The sequence below is a fragment of the Oculina patagonica genome, chromosome 1 (assembly GCF_052425735.1).
Source record: "Oculina patagonica isolate OP01 chromosome 1, crgOcupat, whole genome shotgun sequence".
Taxonomy (NCBI): domain Eukaryota; kingdom Metazoa; phylum Cnidaria; class Anthozoa; order Scleractinia; family Oculinidae; genus Oculina; species Oculina patagonica.
This window is the reverse complement of record NC_135758.1, coordinates 20,412,017-20,430,611: the sequence shown is the minus strand read 5'-3', so window position 1 is coordinate 20,430,611 and position 18,595 is coordinate 20,412,017. Positions and strand designations below refer to the sequence as shown.

The following is an 18,595-nucleotide window of genomic DNA, read 5'->3' as shown; positions in this document are numbered from 1 at the left end:
TTCAGTTATTCTAGACGGGCACCAAATATTCCCTCGTGAATTGACCAGCACGAGACAGTATCCTTTTAGCCCAGTAGTTTCCTACAGAAAACATCATGTGAAAAAGCTGTAAGAATGACCTCATTTTTAAAAAGTTAAGGTATATAAATAATAAAACCTTGAGACCTTCGTTTAACATCAAGTGTTCACCTCAGTGTCGTTAAAAAGTGCTTCACTTTGATAAAAAATGTTATATGTTAATTACATGTACCTCAGTTAATTCAGGAGGAGTGATGTCAACTACAAAACCACTAGACCAACCATGTGACGTCATTCCAGCGCCATTTGCAGCCTCCACTGTGACGTAATACCTTACACCATGAGTCAGTAACACGTTGTCTGCCTTCCCTAATGTCAATCCTCCAACGGACGTAAAATTCATGGCGTCCGTGTCATCAGGAGTGGTTCCTAGGCCCCAGCGGTATTCCACGATTTCACTTTCTTGGTCTTCAAAAGGATTCCATACTGCTTCTACTAAAGTTGTTGATGACTGATAATCAACGTCAGCTAGCAGAGATGATCCATCGTGAACTAGACCAGCATTTGGTGACGTAACATCTACAATAACACCATCAGAGGTGGAAGTGCTACTGAAGCCATCAGAATTGGTGCACGTGATTTCACTGATGTAGCGAGCGCCTGGGACAAGACTAAGATTTGCTTGAGTGATGTTCCCTTTGCTTTCCACGGTTCTTGTTAATAGAACAGTGTCATTTCCAAATACAGATCTGTCTTCTGAGGTTGATTGTTCGATTAGCGACCAGGAGCAGCTGGCAACACCAGTCTCATCATCTTCAATTCCTCCCCACTGAACTGACAAGAGATCCGTAGAATTCATAAAATCGATGTCATGGTCGATACCGTCAGTCACAGTACCCCTGGATGGAGGTGACGTGTCAAAAACAAGCTTCTTTGACGACATGACTGTGCGCAGACCAGCCCCATTTAGGACAACAACTGTGACGAAATATTCAGCCCATGGATCAGGTCTGAAAGGGCCAATAGTCCCAAACGTAGAAGCACCTGCTGGAACAAGGCCACTCTTACAAGCTCGAGGAGTTGTTCCAAGGCAGTATCCACTGCTACTGATGCCACTTTCCTCGTCTTTAACACCACGCCAAGAAACACTAATTTCAATTGTCTGCATTGCTTGATCAACAACTCTGTGCGACACTGAAACTTCTGTCTTCAGTGGTGGGTTAGGGTCTACAGTGAATCCATCAGAATATTGTACCGAGCTTAAACCACTTGAGGTCGTAGCTTTAATGGTTACGTAGTACATTTTACCAGTCTCTAAAACATCGAGATCTGGGATGTCTGGAGCCAAGTCCTTTTCAATATTCCTCTTCAGGCCAACACTTGTGAAGCGAAGAACATCTTCTTTGCCCGCTGCTGTCCCGATAGCCATTTCGTAGTCGACAACTGGATCCTTATCATCGGCAAAAAATGGGTCCCAGTTAGCACCAACATTTTTTGTATTGGTTAGATATACTAGGTCTGTCCCTGGTACTGAGCCATCTCGAACAGTAGCTGGAATTGGCCAAATAGGTTCTACACGGAAGCCATCAGACCGCACAAAAGCTTGTAAGTCTGCTTTATTCAGGCAGGTCAACACATTAAAGTAAGTCATGTTTCTCGTAAACTGAAGATCTTTATATGTTTGGTTGTCCGAGAAAACATTTCTTTCTTCATAAATGGAGTTGTTGGTGACTGTCTTTTGAAACAAAATGATTCCACCAGTATTTTCAATACTCCAACTGCACGATCGCACGCCACTTTCAGTATCCTCCACACCAAACCAAGACATGGATATATTCCAATCTTCGAGGACAACATTGTAGTCAAATCCAATCACCTGGTTTCCATCAATAACAGGTCCCATTACTGGAGCACTAACATCCAATAGCATTCCATCAGAGGTAACTGTTTTTGATAGCAATGCTCCATTTGTCACACGGACTGTCACAAACACCCTCTCTCCCTCGAATATTATACATTCTGGGCACGTAAATGATTTGTTGGTCCCAGTACTTGTCATTGGTTTAATTTGACAGCCCAGAGGTTTGGTCCCCAAACAATACTCGCTGTGTATGATGCCACTTTCAGGATCTGTAATATGTTCCCATTGTGCTGATAATTCCATATTAGGAGAGAAGTAGTCGATGTCTTCGTCACCTGAGCCATCTTGGACATCACTGCTCTCAGCAGACGGAGTAGATGTATCTATTGCTAAACCAAGTGACGAAACATTAGAGTTTAATCCGGCGAGGTTTTTAGCCATGACTGTGATGAAATATGTATGTCCATGCGAAAGACTGAGGTAAGTTTTGGTTATCCGAGTAGCCAAATCTATGTCTTCAAAACTCACCACATCGTCTTGGTTAGGCTTGGTGCCAATGGCAAAGTAGTACTTCTCTATACCACTTTCAAGGTCTGTGAACGAAGGCCAAGATGCTGTAACTGAACTTGTGTCTGACTGATATTGGAAAGAAAGATCACGTGATACACCAGCTATAATAGGTCCTGTCGCAATGGGTGGCGTGATATCGATGACAAATATTAAAGATGACGAAGAGGAAATATCTGCATTGTTTATACATTCAACGCTGGCATTGTATTCGCCATGCGGAAAGTCCATGCTGCCAGGTAGTGTGACGTTGCCTGATGAAGTATTTCTTACTGCAGAGAAGAAAACATTCCCAGCTTCGTCAAGTACTGAAATGTTGCACATTTTTATTCCACTCTCTGGATCTACAAATTCGTAGCAGAAGAAAATGACACTTTTGTTTCTGATAAATGTCCTTCGTTCATTTTGCCTTGGTAGTTGTCCAACGTGAACTTTTCCTGGAAGAGGCGGACTGCTGTCAAAGACCAGGGCATCAGAGCATGATTGTGACACGAGACCAGCTCTGTTCCTGGAGATCATAGTGACGTAGTACTTCACCCCTGATCTAAAGACCAAGTCTGTCATTGTCGTGTTGGCATAGTTTGCTCGGCCAATGTTGATGAGTGGTTGAACCTGAGTACCACACTTGCTTGTACCAATGGCCCACTTGTAGTACCAAACTTCACTTTCAGGCTCAGCGAATTTGTTCCAATAAACTGAAATGCTTGATGCTGTAGCAGAGAAGAAAGTATTCTCTTGGTCGTTGTATTTCCACTCACTTTGAGACCTGAAGCCTGGATAGATTGTGCTTGGTATTGGTGGAGTTCCATCCGCTATGACACCATCAGAAACAAGTTCCCTGATCGCTCCAATCTGGTTTGTCACTTTTAAATGTACATAATATTTTGTTCCACTCACTAAATTAAGAACTGTTTGACTTCTCACATGTGTTGAAAGACCAACGTCTGTATAGTTCTGAATACTAGTTTTGTCCTGCTCACTGGTTCCGATACTCCATTCAAATTTTTCAACACCGCTATCCAAGTCCCAGATTCCTTCCCAGTTGGCGGCTATGCTTGACAGGGAAGACTGATACCTAAGATCTGGTTCGATAATCCCATCATGCACCACACCATGACTTGGAGGACTAAGGTCGATGAGCACACCATCAGAGCTAATGCATTTCCGTAGTCCAGCATTGTTCACAGCACAGACAATGAAGTAATAGACGTCATCAGCCAGTGAAAGACCGGTTGCAGTAGTAGACGAGTTGAGTCCAATGTTTTGAAATGGAACGACATCGGGTGCACCACCACGAGTTCTGCTAACTCCATACTCGTAATATTGAATCCCAGATTCTGGGTCTGTGATGCCACTCCATTCTGCTGACAATGCAGTGTTATTTGCTTGATAATCAATGTCTGAACCTATGTTGCCGTCATGTACTTGTGCCTTTCGAACATTTGGAGGTGTAGAATCGACGAAAAAGCCATCCGAAGTTACTTTCGAACTAAGCAGCCCAGCTTTGTTTTTAGCAATGATTGTAAGACAATATTGCTGGCCATTAACCAGTGTGACGTTCGTTAATAGCAATGATGTTGCAGTCGCTGGATTCAGTGGAATAAATTGATTTCCAGTTACGTGGTAATTTCCCTCTAGGCAGCTCCCTACAGCGTAAAAGTACTGCCTAACAGCGGTGTGTGGTTCTGGAAACTCTGTCCAAGTCCCAAAAACATGTTTGACGTCGGCCTGATAGTCGACATCTATTTCGGGAGTTTGTCCATCAAACACATCTCCTGGGGATGGAGGGGTAGCATCAGGTATTACTAGAACTGAATACGCATCTTCAGATAATCCGGCTGCATTATAAGCTCTTATTATAATGTAGTAACCTTTACCCTGAGTTAACGTTAAACCGCCTAATGTTCCAGATGTTGGAAGATTAGATCCAGGGACTGTTTTGAAGTCCAAACTTGATGGTGACGCCTCTGAAGGGATAATAGCCCAGTCATATCGATGAAGTCCACTGTGTGCATCAGAGAAACCAACCCACTGCACTGATACTGATGATACACTTGGTATGTAGACACATGGGGTGCCATTAATAAAGTCGTCTTCTCCAGTTACTCTGATTTCACCATTGAAAACTGGATGAGTTGTAGCCATCATGATGCCGTCACTAGTGACATCAATGCTTAGTCCCACTGCATCAATCGCTTTAACAGTCACAAAGTACTTAGTGTAATTTAGCAAAATCAATCCATTATGTTTAACGTTTGTTGCATTCCCTACTGATGTCCAAGGAACAATTATGTTTTCACTGCTATCTTTAACCTGGTACTTGTATTCTATAATTCCACTTCCTGTGTTTCCATCTGTGAAACCATTCCAGTTCGCTGCTATCATGGTGTCCTCTGATTGGTAGTCAACATCTCTGAAGTTTCCATCATTAACAGTGCCAGCTTGTGGAGCATCATGGTCTATTAGCACACAGTCTGACTTCACTTGGGTGTAAATTCCAGCTTCGTTATACCCTCTGACGACTGCACAGTAGCTTTCTTTAGAAACTAGATTCAGGTTGGTTGCTGTAGGAGAGCAGTTAAGTGCTGTGGTCTTAAATGAAGTAATCAGTCCAGCGCCAAGCCGCTGTACAGCCCAAGTGTATCGTGAGATGGGTGAATGTGGATCAGTAAAACGGTCCCAGTTTGCAGCGAACGTACTTGTCCATTTGGCATATTTCACGTCTACGCCAAGTTGATTGCCATCATATATCTTGCCAGCTACTGGTGGTGAGGTATCAACAACAACTCCATCACTTGTGAGGTCAGAAAACAGGCCTGCTTTAGTGTAGGCACGAACAACGAATCTTGCTTTTGAACCATCTGCTACGTTGTTGAAGGTTTTCCCTGCATTGGTGTTTAGATTTGTGCTGGTAAAAGGCATCAACTCGCTGGTTTGATTGGTGTTAAATGAAGTGAGATGCACTCTCCATTCGTAATTGCCAACACCGTGTCTTGTTTGTACTCCTCCCCAGTTTACCTGCAAAAATGTGGAGGCTTGGTAACTCAGGTCAGCTCCTGGCCCATCACGTATCCACCCACCTTGTGGCTGTGATGTATCCACGACTATTAGACTGCTGCAGACAAGCGGATATGTTTTGCCTCTTACGTCAGATGCTTTTACGGAGACTTTGTAAGTGGTATTATCTTGAAGCGTTAGCCCAGGGATAGTTTGGTATACATTGGTGTCTGGCAGAGTACCACTTGTAGACGAATTAAAAGAACAAGGTGAGCTTCCCGATAGAACAGACCATCTGAGATAAAGCTGTCCACATGAAACTGAAAACCCAGATATGTTCAGAAATAACATGTCTGTGATATACTGGTAGGTGCTAGCTGACTGGAACTTGGAGTCCATCATTTGCAGGCTGCCGGTTTTCAAGACGATTTCATCCGTCACTTCTCCAGGACATGTTCCAAGGACACCATTACACCTTGTAACACGATGCATAGGTGACATTAGAAATATTCCTTAAAAGTAATATTTTTAACGTGAAGCACAATATAGGCGCAATTAAATTAGCAATTACTTCGATTCTAGTGACTTCAGTGCAACGTAAAGATTTATAAACACAAAAAATTTCGAAACAAGGATCTAGGTTGTAATTAAGTGATTTTTTTTACAGTTCTACGCAGTACATCTATATTTCAGAAATAAACTAAGGAGCATTTTCTTAATCTTTTGATAAATAATTGGGAGTGCCATAACTGTCTAAGATCCTATTGACATGTCCATTGCTAGCTACATGCAGGTTCGCTACTCTTACTCTCTTACTTAAAACTTTATCGAACAGATAAATGTTTCAATATGGTGGATTATCCTTTAGAAATGAGCAAATGGGGTGCACTTATCCCTTAGCCTAAAGAACATCTACCGTGTTTGTTACAAGATCCAAGGTTTTTGAGCAATAAGAAAGATTTGGTTATTTCTAGTCGTGAAATGTAGTGTTTGTTAGCTAGCCTACAATTGTACCTTTCTGGCTGATCACAAACGTCAACAGCGGGTCGACATAAAGTTCCATTTGGACTCATTGTAGGCTTGCAAGTTCCGTCACCAGCACACTCATACGTACTGATACAACTTGATGGAGGGTAAGATGATTGACAGGAATAGCCCAGCCCTGAACACCTGAAACAAAACATACACATCCGCAGATATAACAAGCTAAAAGTAAATCGTTGAACAGTTCACAAATCGATGGCACATCTCTTCCACCGTAATCATAAAACTGAGATAAATAGGGAGAGTGATAAAGAACGAAAGTACGTTCTACATAAAAAGCGCTTACTGCTGAATGCATTGCAATAGACCAATAAATCATTAAGATAAATTTTGCACGGATTACATGTTCAGGCACATATGTCACATTGAATTTTTTTATTTGTTTATTTATTTATTTTTAATTAATTTAATTTATTTATTTTTAAATCAACTGCATACAATATTTGGAGCGGTATACTGATTTTTTATATATATATACTAGAGATGGGCCTTAATTTGATTGAAGCAACAAAGTTTATTCTTTTAAATAAAACTGCTGGAGCAATCTGTTGGGATAAGTATTTTAAAATAGTTTAAATCAGATCTAAAATGTAAAATTTATTCTTCTCGTTAAAACCATTTTTCTTATCTTCGAATTCAGTACAATAAACATGTAGTTATTTATTTGGAAATTCCTTTCACTGCCCACGCAAAATCCATTACATATTATATAATTTGATTGTTAAATAATACAGTGTTTAGGAAATAACTTAAAATTACTTGAGGTATAAAATTAATATACTATCAGGTGTATACACGTGGCATAGAAACTTCACTTTACTTATGCATTAACCAAACAAAAGGGTTTTTCCTTCCTCACAGCTAGATTCAGATTTTAAATTACATTTTAAATATATATTTATAAATTCCATAAGTACAGGGCCGTAACCAGACCTTTGGTATAAGCGGGGCAAGATCTTGCTAGGAGGTTAAAGGGGCATGCCCCCAAAAAAATTAGAGAACCATAAGCCCTGAATAAACCCTTTTTTAAATCATATTTCATAAGGGTATATTTAAAAAATCATTCTCCTTTAACTGGGAATTTTTTTCCCAGTTTTTAATTTTGGGCAGGTGCCTCGTCTTGCCTCTTGTTAGTTACGGCCCTGAAGAAGAAGACCTGTTCAAAAGGCTATTTTGAACAAATCTTGCTACAGGCGTGAAATTGTCTTCTAGCGAATGAACAAGTTTCTGTCCATGGTGAATGCCAATTAGAACTTCTCTAGGAACTGCATGTATATGGTATTGATTTTAAGCCATTTTGGCTTTATAAAAAGGGGGGAACATTTTTTTAATTAAGTCGTTTTAAACGGTAACCAGCTTAATCAGGTTTTTCTCTACCGTACATATGCACACTATTTGTAAGAAAAAGAATGAGAAATGTTTCAACTTCGGTTACTTAATGTTTAAATACAGGTGGTGCTTTTACGTTATAACATCAATCAGTATTTAGAAACTATTACATGTTTACATTGCTGTACCTGCCAGCGTTGCAAGTATCGTGTTTTGTACATTTATTTCCATCATCGCATGGGACGGTGGGACGATTAGACCAAGTACTGTTAGTTCGTGCAGCTGCATCATACAAGTCACACCACTGACACTGGTTTGACGGATTTAACTTCTGATGACCATAGTCCTGGCCTTTGAGAAAAAACCGTGTTGACATTGAATGTATTTTAAAGCTAAAGCATTGTTTGCTAAAAAAATCTATTTGTAAAGTTTAACGGCTGGGACAGGTAATATTATGATTTTAGTTACCTGCTATCTTACATGTGCAGCTGTTGTTCAAAAATCCAAATCCTGTTTTTGAACTACAACTGCTGCCATTACAGTACTGACAATGTTTGTTGCAGCTGAAACGTACGCCAATGCATTGGGTATTGTTACAGACATCTCCACTTGTGCACGTGTCATTGTCATTACAAGCCGCACCCTCACGACTGGACCACGTGCTGATGCTGATTGCAGGATCACACCACTAGAGTGAAAGATACATTTGTACTTTTTAACAGCCAGCACGCTTTTGAATCAAAAATGATTTCCCACCTACACATACAATATATCATTCCTAGATACAACCCCGGCACCCCTATTTCCTAACGTCTTGACATGAATTTACATATCTACTGCTAAATTACATGTATTTGTATTATTATTCGTGTAATGCAGCTACATAAATGTACAGCATAAACTGCACAATATAGGTAACTGCATTTCAAAAACAAATTGAGTGTTAGAAAATGAATAACTATTCATCACCCGCGGTAAATGACATGGCAGTGTCCCTTCATTCTACCGATAATTTCAATTAATACTTATCAAGCCACGCTGATGCAACTTACAGTTTTATTGTACTTTGCGAAACGAAATGAAAAATCTGTACTTGGCGAAGTGAAAAATCTGTACTTTGTGAAGTGAAAAATCTGTATACTTTGTGAAGTGAAAATCTGTACTTTGCGAAATGAAAAACCTGTACTTCGCCTGTCTATACCGTCGTGATCGTTAACGTATCAATATATCTGCGATAGGAAACTCCTAGCTGTTGCCGGTAGGTCTACAAGTCACTTATCATGAACGTTCGAGTCGATTTTCTGTTACCACATTGTACATGCCTTCCAAACACACAGGCGCGAGGTGTGTTACGCAATGATTGTAACGTCACTCATGAGCAGTTTACTAGACAGGATGTCACCCTCACCCTAACCGTAAATAACAACAGGTACAATAGCCAAAAGTGCTACTGCTGGTGTATAAATTGTAGAGGGACATTTATTCTCCCACCAATTTACTCTTAAATGGCACTACTTTTCAATACCCTCTTCAACATATTTAACTCCAATTGAAAACAACGATCAATTGTCAAACGAATTTAAGATTTAATATGCATTTTTAAGGAATTCATAAGAAATTTTATCAGAATAAGATGCATTCGAAAACAGTTCCAGTGAGATTGAAACTGGATCTATTTATAAGACGGTAAAACAAACGACAACGTCCCCGTTCAGACTAGGTGGTGCCCGTTCTGGGACACAATGGTTACGTTCCACTTAGCGCCTGCTGCCTTTTTAGAAACTTGGATAGCAGGGAAGCGTGGAGAAAAAGTACCGGAACTAGCAAAAGCCTGTACAGACCAGGTTCCCGAGTCCGAGAACGGTGCCCGAGTACTTCCCCCTAGAAGTAAAGTCCGTGCGCTGGCAGGGCCTCCAATTTTCTGCCCAGTCAGTCTGAACGGGGCCATCTTTCACTTCAGTACAAGGCATCAGTTTTTCGTGAAAGATGGCAACTATTTATCGTCTAAGAACTGACTCAAGTGTCTTTGTCCTACAGGGGCGGGTCAAATGCGACGAGGATCTGTCTACATCAAATTGACAGGTGTAACGCCTGCTTTGTAAGTTTCTTATGGCCTTCTTTTAAGTTTTGCCTCACGTCATTCTGGACCATCCTTTTCCCTTGGAAAGTGTCACACATTCTCTCAAAATGAGACAAAAACTGTCTAGATAACGCTAGCGCAATGAATGTGAGATAATCGGCTCGGCTCTGACGATTTGACTTAGGCGGGGCCGGTCGGTCGGATAAAAAAAATGGAGAGCAAGCTTGAACTAAGAGCCTGAAAACAACGAAACGTGGTCACAAAATCAACATGGCGGCAATAGAGAAAGAAAACATTGATGTAGTGGTAAAACTTTGCCGAGAAATGCGAAAACAGATGAACCACCAACACTCTTTTGCGATCTAAGAGCATGCACAACTTTTCAGCAACCGCTGGAATAGCAAGTCTTTGATATTTCTAATATCACAATTTTTTTGGAAAACCCCCAAATTTGGGTCGGTCGGACGACAGTAAACGGAAAAATAGGGGATGGCCAAATACAATTTTTTCACCTCGCAAAGTACCCCGGCCAAGACGTTGAGGCTATCGTTCTTTCTCCTATACTCCTCATCTTGCACATTTCATTTTTCTTTTGCACTGCTCAACGTAATTCTCTGTTATATTTTAGATGACTTGTAAAATGTTTCGATATATATACATATCTTTCTGTTGTATTGCAAATCATTAAGTAAGTAACATTAATATAATTAAACTGTAAGCTATTTAAATTAAACTTAAAGTTTTGTAGGTAATGTGTTTTATCATTTTACTAGCTCCGTGAGCGGTCAAGATGAAACGAATCCCGTGCTCTGATTGGCTACCCGAGCGGTCAAGATGGAGCCATCTTGACCGCTCGGGATCGCCCGCTGTGTTCCCGCAAGCGAAAAAACTTTTCAGTTCCGTCGTCGCTACTTCAAAAAGCTTTTCAGTCGTAAATTTGAGCTATGAAAGTATTTTCCGAAACAACACAAGTATTTTCTGTCTGTTTCTAGCGAAATGGAGTCCGATAACAAAGAAATAGGTATTGAAGTGAAATAACGAGAACAAACAAATTAATCAACAAATGCTAACGAGTTTCGTGAATTTTATCTGCCACAACAACCACCTAATACAAAAATTAAAACGCAAAGCGACTTGAAGACATGTTATCGGTTTTTTCGGCGGAAAAGGGAGAGAAGTCAGTGACATACCTGAAGAATAAAGACTTCGGCAAACTAGTCGTTTGTGTAAAATCTTCAGAATGGAAGAAAGCGGACGGCACGGCGAACCAGGCACTGAAAGCTTTTAAAACATCTTTTCACCGAAGCCTCTAACACTCACGTCGAATAAGGTCGAGTCGAACATTTATATCAACGATGTAGGAAAGTTCAAGCTTTTCCCGTGAAGTGGTAAGTCCCAAACGCTTTCAACAATCACAATTTCAATATTCAGCTCGTGTCAGGGCAGGTTTGCACCACAAAAGCGCCAGAAGCGAGCAAATACTCTGCAAAACGTCCAATGATCAAAAGCTGGCGGAAACATGGAATGGACATTCTTGTTTTAAGGCTTCAAACTCAACGTTGATTCGCAATTTAAGCCATTTCAATATCCTTTAGAGGGTTAAAAAGAGTTGAATTTCGCTGTTGTCGCGTCGTTTTACTTCGTCTCGATTCATTCAAGAATTTGACAGTCACTCGTTAAACATTTAAACCAATGAAATGATTTTAGCGTGCGCCATTGATTGTGCATGCAACTGGTTCCTTTTCAGTACTCGAAAAAAGTCAAATAATAAATCCTTTATTGACCAAGCTTGTTCGGTCAAGATGGCAGGATATTGGCCTCGTTCTTTTTTTGCGTGTTTATGGACCGAGACGAAGTCGAGGTCCATAAACACGCAAAAAAAGAACTTGGCAAATATCCTGTCATCTTGACCTCACGCTTGGTCAATAACCCATATGTATTGTTAATTAATAATGTAAAGTGCTGTAAGTAGTGTTATAATTATTGTAAGTAATGTTAGTATTGTAAGAAATGTTCGTAATGAGAGACAAGTTAGTGTTGATAGTAAACTTATTATTGTAAAAAACGTTAATATTGTAAGAAACGCCAGTGTTGTAGGTAACGTTAGTATTGTAACTGTTGTTAGTATTGTAAGTGATGTTAGCATTTCCAATGAAATTAAAATAAAAATAAAAAATAAAAAAAGTACAGATTTTTCATTTCGCAAAGTACAGATTTTCACTTCGCAAAGTACAGATTTCTCACTTCACAAAGTACAGATATTTCACTTTGCAAAGTACAGATTTTTTACTTCGCTAAATACAGATTTCTCACTTCGCAAAGTACAGATTTTTTATTTCGAAAAGTACAGATTCTCACTTCACCAAAGTACAAATTTTTCATTTCGCAAAGTTCAGATTTCGCAAAGTACAATTTCGTAAAGTACAGTAAGTCCCCTCTCTGCAAGTGCACCTGACTTACAAGAAAGCTGAAGTAACATTCAGGCTAAAAGGACAATGAAAAGACAGAATGACTTTCTTACAAGTATGTGCTCATCTCAGTTCTTGTGGCTCACGATTCATTTACATGATACCAACACAAAATTAAATGTCATACCAGAACAATTTATACCAGTGCAAGCACACCTCAATCGCTGCCCCGGGTCGAGATTTTCGTTCCAGTATGAAAACTTGAACCATCATAAGGAAACGAGTGATCTTTCATCATTTACATGATTATGTAAATAATGAGTGACAATTCCATATGAACTGATCTTGCATTGCACCAGTATCACGTAAATGATGAATGGCGACTCATTTGAGTATGAAATCAGTCTCGTGGTAGACCGAAAAGGGTAGCGGTGAAGGAAAAGCTGTAAACATGTGAACGCCATATCATATTGGTATGAAACTTGCACCAGTACGTGTTTTCACGTGTAAGCACCCCCAAACACAAGTAGTGTACCTATAAATCTCTTAGAAATTAACCAAGCTTGCTGGGGACCATAGTGGAGGAATATCAGTCCATGAGCCAGTCTTTTCTGTTGGGACCTTACCGTGCTTGATCTGTACTGCCGAGACATAGAGCTGATATTCTCCCAATATGGCCCCCGTGCTTAGTTAATGAGTTTATTTATATATCCTATTTGCATTTTTTGTTAACTGAAACGTGTTTCTCTCTCAATGCAGAGTTACAAGCCTTGTTCTTATTTGGGTTTTTGGTATTTCCATATATCTTTTACAGTTAACTTTTCATAGACATCTCTACTAAAATTCCAGAGATTTATACCCACCTGGCAGGGATTTCCAGGTGTATACTGATTCTTAGCGAAGCATGTTCTTTTGCCCCTATGTTGTATAATGCAGTATCCAGATTGGATTGGACATCCATTCCCATCATGCGTCTCACATGAAAGACAGCTGTAGGGTGTTCCCACACATGCTCCATTCACACAGCGATCATCTTTGGTCTTCAAGTTGTTGTCGCTGCAATTCAGTTTATTGTTGTTGGTCCATCGATGTTTGTAATTGCGGTCACATTGCTGAAAGAATAAGTAAACAGCCCTGAAATTGACTTTTTTCCTATTTTATTCAGATTTTTATGTTATTAGCAAAAAATTTATTTCACTTTCAAAATGCTTTAACATACATATTTCTAAGGGGACAGACAATGAACATAATGGCGCTCCTGAAATTATCTATTTGCCGTAACCGTTCATCAGTAGGATGCCGAAAATTCGTGCAATTCCACAATCCTATAATTATAGGATAATAATCCTATTATTATTATTATCCTATAATTATTATCCTATAATAATATAATTATTGGATGAATTCAGGATTTTTTCTGTACTCCCATGATGGGAACAACAGCTATACAAAAAAAGTTTTCCCCCCAAGTACCTGCTTACGTTACGTTGTAGCGGCTGCTTTTTGGTGATTTTGTGAAAGTTGTCATTTCCGAATTGGTTTTCTGTTACATGTAGGTACGTACAAATCGTTCTAATTTGGCCGCCGCCATTTTGACCCGGTGACCATATAGCAAGCCTGGGCCCTGTGATGTAGCGTGCCTGTTTAGCCGTGTAGTATACATGTGTTGCATGCTTGTTGCGCATCGTTACTTTAAGAATGAGGTATATACACGTGTAGCACCCTTGTTTTGCGTTGTGGCGAACGAAATATATACAGGTGTACAAAATTTCTATCGTCCCTGATGTCGATTTGTATGGACTTCCGATTCTCTTTTACGACTAGACTTCCGGTGAGTCCATTCCACAATGACGATGCGTCTCCAATGGAAGAAATTATTTCTAATCATGTCATCTAATGTCAACTAATGGGAGGCGCGGTGGCCTAATGGTTAGTGCGCCGGTCTTCGGATCGAGCGGCCCGGGTTCGCGGCCTGGCTGGGGTCACTATGTAGTGTTCTTGGGCAAGGCACCTTACTCTCATAGTGCCTCTCTCCACCCAGGTGTATAAAAATGGTTACCGGCGACATAATGCTGGAGGGGGGTACCCTGCGATGGACTAGCATCCCATTCAGGGGGTAGTAGAAAGATTCCTAGCTGCTTAATGCTACAGAAATCGGGATAAGCTCCGGCAGTGTGGGCCGCATTGCTCGTGGCTTCCCTTTTTTATGTCGTCCCTTAAAAATTTCAATTACTGAGATTTGTGAATAGACGTTTTCTTAGCCATTCGGCTATAGCATTGACCACCGGAAACTGATGGCGTATTTTGGACATGCATGATGCCACGATCAAGAGAAAAAATAACTGATATATCTGTCAAAAATACAGGGTCTCTAAAGGTAGGTAAAAAATGATCAGTTGTCAATAAACCGCTCCGAGATTTCGTCTGCATCTCCTCAGCAGTAATACTAGCTACATTGTTGTTGTTCACAAAATACTGTATACGTTATGACATCATTCTTCCGTTCGCATTTTGTTCCCTCCAAATCCGAGAATACTGTTGACCATGTTTGAGAAAATTATCGATGATATTTTGAACTGTACTCTTTTCAGTATTTAAGTCTCTTCCTTTTTGTCTTTGTCCAGTATCATTTAGCCATCTGTCCACAATTTCTGCTCTGATGTTATTGTGAATTGCCTTTCCTTGTCGAATAAAAAGATTGTGAGCCATTGCGAACTATAATTATACCGTAGAACCGCGATAACTCGAACTCGGATAACTCAAACTCCACCCGCTAACTCGAACTAAATTTCATTTCCCTTGATCATAATTTACCCTGATAACTCAAATTTTGGCTCTGCAACTCTTTACGGATGCCCATTGAAATATCCCATTGGTTCTTCTTTTCATGTAATCGGATTTAAAACGTAACACTACAGCAATTTGATTAATAAGGGCAACAAACAATTCACGTATTTGATAGTATCATAAGAATGCATGATAAAACAGACGTTTCGGGGAAACTCCTTCATCAGTGTGAACATGATGTCTAATTCATACTTATCATCATCATCATCATCATTATCATCATCATCATCATCATCATCATCATCATCATCATCATCATTATTATTATTGCCTTACATGTACCTGACAAGGGTTCGATGGGTTGACTGTTTCGTACGGATAACAAAAGTTGTTTATTTTACACTGCCTCAGCTCGCATCTTATCCCATCTATAGCATAACAGGACGTACAAATGATGCAGGTGTAACTTCCATATGTGTTGATGCAGACCATATCTGGTATGTGTGGACATGGGTTTGAGTTGCATTCATTTACATCTACATAAAAAAAAACATTATAAAATACAATTCACTGTGTAATTTCAAGTTAAGAATGTAAAGTGCGTAAAGAGGCTAAGCAATTCAACACATAGTCATAAAAATAAATTGCACACATACATGTATTACATATTTAACGACCAGAAAGGCATTATTGTAGCAGTCTGTGACAGTACGTATGCATGGATATAATCTTTTCGTACAATGACTCGAATACAGTGTAATTTTGTCAAACATTCAGACGTAGACATGAAAGAGCCATGTTTTTTCAGATGTTAAAGTTTTATATAAATTAATTATAACTGAAGTTGAATTATTATCTGTTAATTCGTTTTCCAGATACATTCTTTTAACATTACTTTGTTCCGTTTTGACAATGTTTTTCATCGAACCTTGGTAAATAAAATAGTGACTTTCTGTGTGTTTAGGTGCCTGTGTAAAATACTATTCCGCGCCATGATGTTACATTGCAAAAACTGGCTGGCTGGGTTTGCATTTTTGTGTGCATAGGCTCACATGAAATATCAGTATACATAGCTGGCTGCGTATGGCTACATTTGTGAGCTTTTAGGGATATTAACCTTTGATATTGCCATTCCTGTTATTTTTTTCATAATAGACACATTATCTATGTCCTTTTTTGTGTCGTTTCAATATTAAGTATGTATTACGTGTAGTCAAATATACCTTATAATTTTATTCTTCAAGGGCAATGGGCAGACGGGCCACATCATAGAAAAATCATGTTTTATTGTTTTTCGTCAGCTTTCCTCGAGTGCTTCTTGCGTCGTTGACTGTTCGTTGGCTATAACCACTCGTATTCTTGAACAAGGGCAAACGGAATAGTTGTTTATTAAATTCCTTTTTTTTAAAGTATGAATCCGGTGTTCACTGCTTGAGTTGAATAAAACTCGCAAGGAAAGCGAGCGAGAGAGTTTTCTTTCGAAGATTTTCTTCGACATCTCGTCTTAATAAAATTGTGTCAGTTTTATGGTCTTCCCGTAAATTATTTTCTGCTTTTCATCTTCGTTTACTCGTTCTTGTTGTACATATTTTAAATTAAACTTTTCACTCGGGGCGTCTAAAATCTATATCATAAAGCAAAGAAAGAAGCCTAAGCCATGTTTTATTCTGTCATAAAACACTCCGGGCATTTGAGAACACTCGAGAACAAAAAAACACTCGTGTTCTCAAATGCCCGTTGTGTTTTATGACAGTATAAAACATGGCTTAGGCCTGAAGCTTGTCGTGAAAGTGACGCAGGCTGTTTCTTGTCACCATGATATCAGTGGAACTGTATATTCCACTGCATTTGTACGAAATCTCTTGGCAATATAACATCAACAGAAACTCCTAAATCTCAATTCACAGTAAGTTTATTACTCCCAGGCAGCAGGACCAGACGGGATTCCGCCTGAAGCACTCAAAATCGATCCTAACAACACAGCAGAAATGCTACATCCACTTTTCCTTAAGATCTGGGAAGCAGAGAAAGTTCCAACAGAATGGAAGCATGGTTATCTGGTGAAGCTGCCCAAAAAGGGAGATCTTGGACTCTGCAACAACTGGCGTGGAATTATGCTTCTCTCCATCCCAAGCAAGGTATTCTGCCGCATTATCCTTGAAAGGCTTAAGGACGCCCTGGACAAACAACTGCGATGTAATCAGGCAGGGTTTAGGAAAGATAAATCCTGCACTGACCACATTGCCACTCTAAGGATAATCATCGAACAATCCAACGAATAGCAGACTCCATTATACATGAATTTCATCGACTTCGAAAAGGCTTTTGACAGTGTTGATAGGAACATCATCTGGCAACTCATGCATCACTATGGAATTCCATCAAAGTTCATCAAGCTGATACAGGACCTATACGAGTCGTCATCTTGTCAAGTCATTCACAACGGGAAGCTGACAGAATCTTTCGAAATGAGCACAGGAGTTCGTCAAGGCTGTTTGTTGTCTCCGATGATCTTCATCATGGTGGTCGATTGGATTATGAGAGAGGTGGAAGATCAGGGTAAGACAGGAATCCAATGAACACTAACAACTCAACTCCATGATTTGGATTATGCAGACGACATATGCCTTCTTTCCCAAAAACTACAACATATGCAAGCCAAAACCAACAACCTGGCACAGATTGCAGAGACAACCGGCCTCAGGGTGAGCAAAGAGAAAACCAAAGTGATGCGAACCAAAAGCAAGCAGCGGGGCAAAATTAAGTTGAATGGCGAGGATCTGGAAGATGTCGAAAGTTTCACTTATCTAGGCAGTATCATCACAGTCACTGGAGGAACTGAGGAGGATATGAAGTGCAGAATTGGTAAAGCGAGACTGGCGTTCAACATGCTTAGACCAGTCTGGAATGCCTCCTCGATTTCCACCAAAACCAAGTTGCGCATCTTCACCACTTATGTAAAAGCTACGCTTCTCTATGGCTCAGAGACCTGGAAAGTGACACAAGCTCTATCAAATAAGCTACAAAGCTTTGTCAACAAGTGCCTCAGAAAGATCCTCAAGATTCACTGGCCAGAAAAGATCAGTAACAAAGAACTTTGGAGCAGGACAGGACAAGAGCACATACCAACTGAGATAGCAAGAAGGAAATGGGCTTGGATCGGCCACACACTAAGAAAACCAGGCACTGACACCACCAAGCAGGCCTTAAAGTGGAATCCGCAGGGGAAACGAAAGGTGGGAAGACCTGCTAAGACCTGGAGAAGATCAACTGAGGAGGAGTTAAAGAAAGCTAACATCAGCTGGAACGCAGCAGAGAAGGCGGCAGCAAATAGAGTTCGGTGGCGAAGCATTGTTGACGCCCTTTGCTCCACCAGGAGCCTAAAGGAATAAGTCAAGTAAGTCATAGAGATTATTATCATTGCCCCCGCAATGTTTTGGCCTATGAGGAGGCATCATTGTAATCCGCGCGAATATAGAGTATATATATAGTATATACCAGGAA

At 40.0% G+C, this 18,595-nt stretch overlaps 1 protein-coding gene across 1 annotated transcript in view; it reads right to left on the bottom strand.

Moving 5' to 3' along the window:
* The window catches only part of LOC144661454 (uncharacterized), a 32,554-nt gene that overhangs the window by 3,000 nt on the left and 10,959 nt on the right, over window positions 1-18,595 (bottom strand). Inside the window, exons 4-9 of the mRNA XM_078522231.1 lie at window positions 15,434-15,627; window positions 13,168-13,416; window positions 8,285-8,504; window positions 8,005-8,167; window positions 6,458-6,613; window positions 251-5,918 (exon numbers count right to left, since the gene is read on the bottom strand). Of these exons, the coding sequence (XP_078378357.1) occupies window positions 251-5,918; window positions 6,458-6,613; window positions 8,005-8,167; window positions 8,285-8,504; window positions 13,168-13,416; window positions 15,434-15,627 (6,650 nt within the window). The remainder of the gene's footprint in view (window positions 1-250; window positions 5,919-6,457; window positions 6,614-8,004; window positions 8,168-8,284; window positions 8,505-13,167; window positions 13,417-15,433; window positions 15,628-18,595) is intronic.